The 5776-nt window shown below is 39.7% G+C and overlaps 1 protein-coding gene across 1 annotated transcript in view; it reads right to left on the bottom strand.

Annotated features, from left to right (window-relative positions):
- Positions 1-4782, bottom strand: part of LOC144534346 (E3 ubiquitin-protein ligase TRIM21-like) — a 6495-nt gene extending 1713 nt beyond the window's left edge. The window contains exons 1-9 of the mRNA XM_078276231.1: positions 4685-4782; positions 3083-3308; positions 2608-2977; positions 2352-2447; positions 1869-2102; positions 1639-1786; positions 1399-1425; positions 1055-1119; positions 812-934 (exon numbers count right to left, since the gene is read on the bottom strand). Coding sequence (XP_078132357.1) covers positions 812-934; positions 1055-1119; positions 1399-1425; positions 1639-1786; positions 1869-2102; positions 2352-2447; positions 2608-2977; positions 3083-3300 — 1281 coding nt within the window. The 5' untranslated portion in view covers positions 3301-3308; positions 4685-4782. The remainder of the gene's footprint in view (positions 1-811; positions 935-1054; positions 1120-1398; positions 1426-1638; positions 1787-1868; positions 2103-2351; positions 2448-2607; positions 2978-3082; positions 3309-4684) is intronic.
- Positions 4783-5776: the final 994 nt, after the last annotated feature.

Below are 5776 nucleotides of genomic sequence, written 5' to 3'. Positions count from 1 at the left end.
ATTCATTTTCTTTGCTCTTTGTTGCCTCGTAACTCCTACTGGAAACAATTATCAACATGTTTCTTAAATGCTCTGAGCAATACAATCCAACACATATTGTCCAGCACCCATGTAGTTTTCAGATTACAACTTAAAGTTCATGGACACACCAAAAATGGAACGACTTCCCAACTCAGGAAACGGGACCATCCGAGGAGCATGTGAATGCACCATTGGCAGCATGCATACCTTGGCAGCGGTCTGCGCTCTCCAAGTACCACTAGTTAAAAAATATACTAGACGAGGCCTAAAAACAGTTTTGAGCCCTGTTTGAACTGATGTAGTTTAGGTTGTGTCTTAGCACACATACATGCATTTTGGCCTAACAGTTCTTCTGTTATAAGCTTTTCCATCTGGGTATATGCCAAATAGGCAAACTTCCAAAAATAAAGCAGGGTGTGATTGACCCTCATCCTGAAGATGAATAGTCTATTGCAAATGGATAAGGGAGTGTTAAGATTTGCCTCATTATTCTGTGCTCACATCTGCCTCTTGTAAACACAAACACTTCAATTTCTCCTGAAGTTGCTTACAGGTCAGACATAAATTCTAATCCTCCTTTGCTACGGTTTCCAACTAACAATGAGATGCACCATTTTATAAAAAGAAAATAAATAAATCTAGATGTCTTGTAAATCATGTTTTTTGTAATTCATTAGGACATTTTGAGTATCTTTTGGAACTGACTTTAATTAAAAACAAAATCTTTAAGATAATAATGCATGTAATCACAGCACAAGTCAATAGTATACCCGACTGTCTAAGCTCCTACCTGAACCACCCAGTAATGTCTCCCAGAGGTGAAGCTTTCTTTCCCCAGAACTGAGACGCATGAGTCAAACCTGCGGGGGTCGTCAGGGGGAGAGGGTTTCTTCTGCTGGAGGCTGAGGCTCACCTGTGGATCAACAACAACAACATCAGTTAATGTCAAGTGTTGGACCATACAGCACACTATCTACACTATATTACAAGCTTGTCACATATTTCAGTCAGTGATCATACTGTCACACTTTACCTGTTTCCCATCTGGGGACAGACACAGCCAGCTCGAAGCAGTCAATGGATCCAAAGTCACATCCACTGGAGAAGGAAAGAAAGGGCTGATGGGTGAGAGGGAATACAATTAAAGGAACATTTCACCCAAAAAAGCCATATTGAGGTCTATCCCAAAAAACCAAGGTGAGGTTCATATGTCCATGTACTATAATTTGATTTCATAATCACAGAACCACAAGTGTTTCAGAGTTCAACAAGGAGAATGGTGATTTTGGAAGGTATCATTGGAATAGTAAAACAGAAACTAACTTGACCAGACATTGGGTGTGACGAAATGATGATTTCATATATTCAGAAACTTACCTGCATATTGATTTGCCTTCCTGATTTCTACAAAAGAGGGAAAAAATGGTTGGATTTTAATTTTACGACATTAAACAGTCCTCCTAGTCCTAGTGCTATGTATTTTGTGATGTACAAATACTAAAATATGTTATTGGTAGACAGTTATAAGATGTATACATGAGGATTTAACTGACATCTTAGAAGGTGCTAATCCCAAACAAGCAATACAACCACAATATCACAACTGAAGTTACTGACCTTCTGCAGACAGTTTCTTTTCAAGTGTATGGCACACGTCCACCAGCTTGGAGAAAGCTCTCCTCACTGTCCCTATGTAGCTGTTCGCGTTCACTCTGACCTGGGACCAGTCCCTGGTGGACAGCGGAGAACTCAGAGAGGGGAAACTCTTAAACAGAAAGGCATGCTCATGAGTACAAACACGTATTAGGTATTGTGTGGATGAAAACATTTTTATGTGACTTTCTAACTTGTAGGAGATGAAGAGGGTCGCCGGAGTTCTCCAGGTGCTGCAGTTCACTTTGTCTCCTCTGCAGCTCATTGATTTCCCCCCTGAGCTCTTTGATAAGCTCCTTCTCTATCCCCTCGGATGCTTCCCGCTTCTGCTGGATCTCCTGGATGAGCGAAGCCTGGTTCTTCTCAATAATGCCACTCACCATGTTAGCGACCTGAATGCTTGTTTGTAACTCTCGTTCTTCATTCATCTGCAGATGTGCATACATCGTTATTAATGATAAGTAAAATAACGCAAATATAGGTATGTAACAAAATAGCACATCTTCCTGATAAAAAATGTCCATTCATATGTATACAAATTGAACCACAATTCATGAATTCAGTTATCCAGGCAAAGTAGAGGACTCATTCACACGTTTTGATTTGAGGACAGAAAGGAATGAAAGAATAGTTTCCATCACATACATGTTTGAAAAACAATAAAATACAGAACGTACTTTTCTCGACTCCACTGAAGCTATGACCTCCTCCAGCTTTTTCATTCTGGTGTTGACCATATGCTGAAAGTCTGCATTGACCTTCTTCAACTTAGTCTGCAAAGGTGAACACAAATACATCATCAAAAGCACTGTAACTATCAACTATCAAAATCAGAAAGGCAGGCAAACAGGCACAACATGTACAGTATAATGGCAATGGCTTGGTGGAATTAATATGAAATCTCACGGTAAAAGACAGATCATTTTGCCTCACCCTGACCAACATGCTCTCCTTCTCTATCGGGACGATCTCATGGTGTCTGTGGTCCTTCTCTCTGCATTTCATACAAATAGGTGTCTGCTCCTTCTTGCAAAACATATCCAGGAGCTTGTTGTGACTTATGCAGAGGTGACTGGTGATGAAGGTGGCCGGATCTGTCAGCCTGTGCTTTGTCAACACTGTATCTCTAAGATGGGGTGTCAAGTGAGTTTCACAGTACGATTCCTGGCAGATGAAACATGACTTAACCGCCGTTATAATGGTTCCTTGGCAGACGTCACAGGGAACATCAGACATAGAAGGTTGTCTTGGCATACTTCTCCTTGCTGGGACTGGCTTGTATGGTGGCTGGCCCTTTATAGATCTTAGGATTTAATATAGATCTTGTTAATTTAAATCAAACATGGAAACAATGGCTAAAAAAGGTGTATTTGATTTTGCAAGACATCGTTTGAAAATGTATACAGACCTTTTAAATTGCTCTGTGATGTCTTTCAAGCCTACGTTGATCCTCAGTTCTGGACGTTTTCTGAAGGCCTCTTTGCACAGTGGACACTCTGACTTATGTCTCGTATCCCAGAAGCATTTGATACATCCCATGCAGAAGTTGTGCCCGCATGGGATGGAGACAGGGTTGTTGAAGATATCCAGACAGATGCTGCACCAAAACTGCTCCTCAGACAACATATTTCTGCCTGAAGAATAACATTATTTTACTATACACATGCATATGCAACAATTTTTTGTACATAATATATGTCATTTTTCTAGGAACAGCTCGCACATCCACACAAATTCTACTGTGCAAGTGCGTTGGACGATAACATCAATTGTGAAACGAAGGAAAAAAGTTGCGCACTCTGCTCTAACATGACCTTTTATTTAGAAAAACTAACGTTTCGGTCCCTCCGGACCTTCATCAAGAGTATCTCAAATAACAAACAAAACTGGGTTTAAATACATTTCTCCACTCCCATGTACATATGTACATATTAAAAAAAGAATATATATATATATATATATATATATATAAATATATTGCTTAATTGTAGGGACTTACAGGGTAGTATCCAATGCTAAAAGATCTACTTACAGCCAGCCTTCATCCCAAAGTGAATTTTCAGTTTAAAATGTAATAAACTCTTCAACATTATGTGCAGGAAAAATACTGTAATGCTGTTGATACAGTTTTAGTGTTGCTGTTATTAATGAAATATTTAAAGTCAAATTTATTTGATATAACAAAAACTGTAACGTTCAAATTGATCTCGTAGACAGCCCAGGCTCCACCAACGCCAACAAAAACAAACTGCGCCAACCTGCACCACGAAACATAACAGTGTTCCAGCCAATAACTGACAAGAAGGATTTGGGGGTGGGGGTTGGTGGGCTAGTGCGCGGAAAGGAGGGGGAGGGGACGGGATGAGGAGGAGGGAGGGGCAAGCTAGCCTAATGTTTTGTTTGACAATACTTCGAACGTCAGCAAGAAGTGACGTCACCCAACATTGCTTATAGCACCTTTAATAAGAAGCATATTAAATTGGGAGTTCCCAAAATGTCCCAATGGTGCAGTTGCCTCAGGTCAATGCCGCTGAGTAATTGTAAAATTAGAGGTTTGAATCTGCCACAGGAATGTTGCAGTTTTGCTTTCCCATATATGTGCCCTCTGTTGTTTCAGTGCTAACACAAACCCTAATAAAAAGCAGAAAAATACATTTGAAATTGATGAAAGGGTTTTGTAAAAACAGTACCTCACATAAAAACAGCAATGTTTGGTGCACTTCTGGTCCTGTACAGATTTATTTGCCCCCTTACTCCCCTTTTACATGTAACTTCCATTATATCCACTTTGACTGCTTTACCTCTAAGCATTTTCCTTTTGAAAAACATTGCTAACATTTTGCATTCATGGCACAAGTCAGTTAGCTATAGTGCGTAGTTTCTGTCTTCTCCATGAGGAATTCAAGTAATGACAACAAAACTGCGCATCCACATGACACAAGCCTTCCGTGATCGCACACCGTATATTCTTACTCTCTACACTTTCTGCTTTATATAAATAATGTCTTACCTTTGTGGGGCTACAGACAGATACTCCTTAACAGGTGTGTTACCAGCACTTGTATAAATGTGATCCAAACAGACTTAAATAAATGAGGGCATGAGTTGAGAGCTCCTCCCACACATTTGTCAAAACTAGTAATTCTGGTTCTCCTTCTCAGCCTTTCATTGTAATCGCTTCTACAGTAAGTATCATTCAATGTAGTCAATGTTGTCACTTCAAATGTCTTATCCTCAGTTTCCATCAGCACCAATATGAATAGTGGATTGACCTGAACACTGACAGCAGTTTAAGTACAGCCTGGTTGACATGCTATAATATCATTCAGATGTTTACACAAGGGCCTAACTAAAATTGAAATTTTGAGCATATCAAACACTTCATTTCCTGCATAAGTAGACACTGTTTGAGTACACTAATTATTACAGCTTTGTTCGATACTTGATATTAATTGTTCAATGATAGCATTCTACGGTCTGTTGTTTCTAAATAGCAGACCGCTGCTTTGAGTAACAGATTGTTGCCATGGATGCAGTTGTGATTACGCCTGTATCACCAAATTTTGGTTTAATCCGCTCGCTTTACATTATCCTTTACGTATGTAAAGTGTAGTGCAGTGTTGCAAAACAAAAATCTGAGTCTGAATCAGATGCAACCAAGATGAGGTTCTACAAACACTGCTTGAAAATGTTAAAGAAAGTTTTGATTGACCCCTTAAAAAGTGGAAGATTGTTGAACCTTCTGCTGCTAACTTAGACTGTTTGAAAGCCCCATTAGTAACAGATAAATTAACTGTAAGGACAGATTTAGCTTACATTTACATTGCTATTGGAGTTTTGAGCCAAAAGCGACCTTCATGCACACAGGTGTTTTTAGCTCCAGTAGAAGAACTAATCTCAGTTTAAACTAACACGCCCAAACCGCACCTCTCATAAACATTCTCATAGCATTCGCATGCCGGGGTAAACAGGAGGCAGAATGTTTACTCTGTTTATGCCGCCTGTTGCTTGTAGTTACCATGGTAATGTTAGCAGCTTAGTCTCAGAGAACCCAACCAGGCAGCGAAACATTGGTTCTAGTGTCGGTATTGCCACACATCTC

Source organism: Sander vitreus, chromosome 19, assembly GCF_031162955.1.
Source record: "Sander vitreus isolate 19-12246 chromosome 19, sanVit1, whole genome shotgun sequence".
Classification (NCBI taxonomy): Eukaryota; Metazoa; Chordata; class Actinopteri; order Perciformes; family Percidae; genus Sander; species Sander vitreus.
Note: the sequence above shows the minus strand (reverse complement) of the source record. Positions and strands in the feature narration are given on the sequence as shown.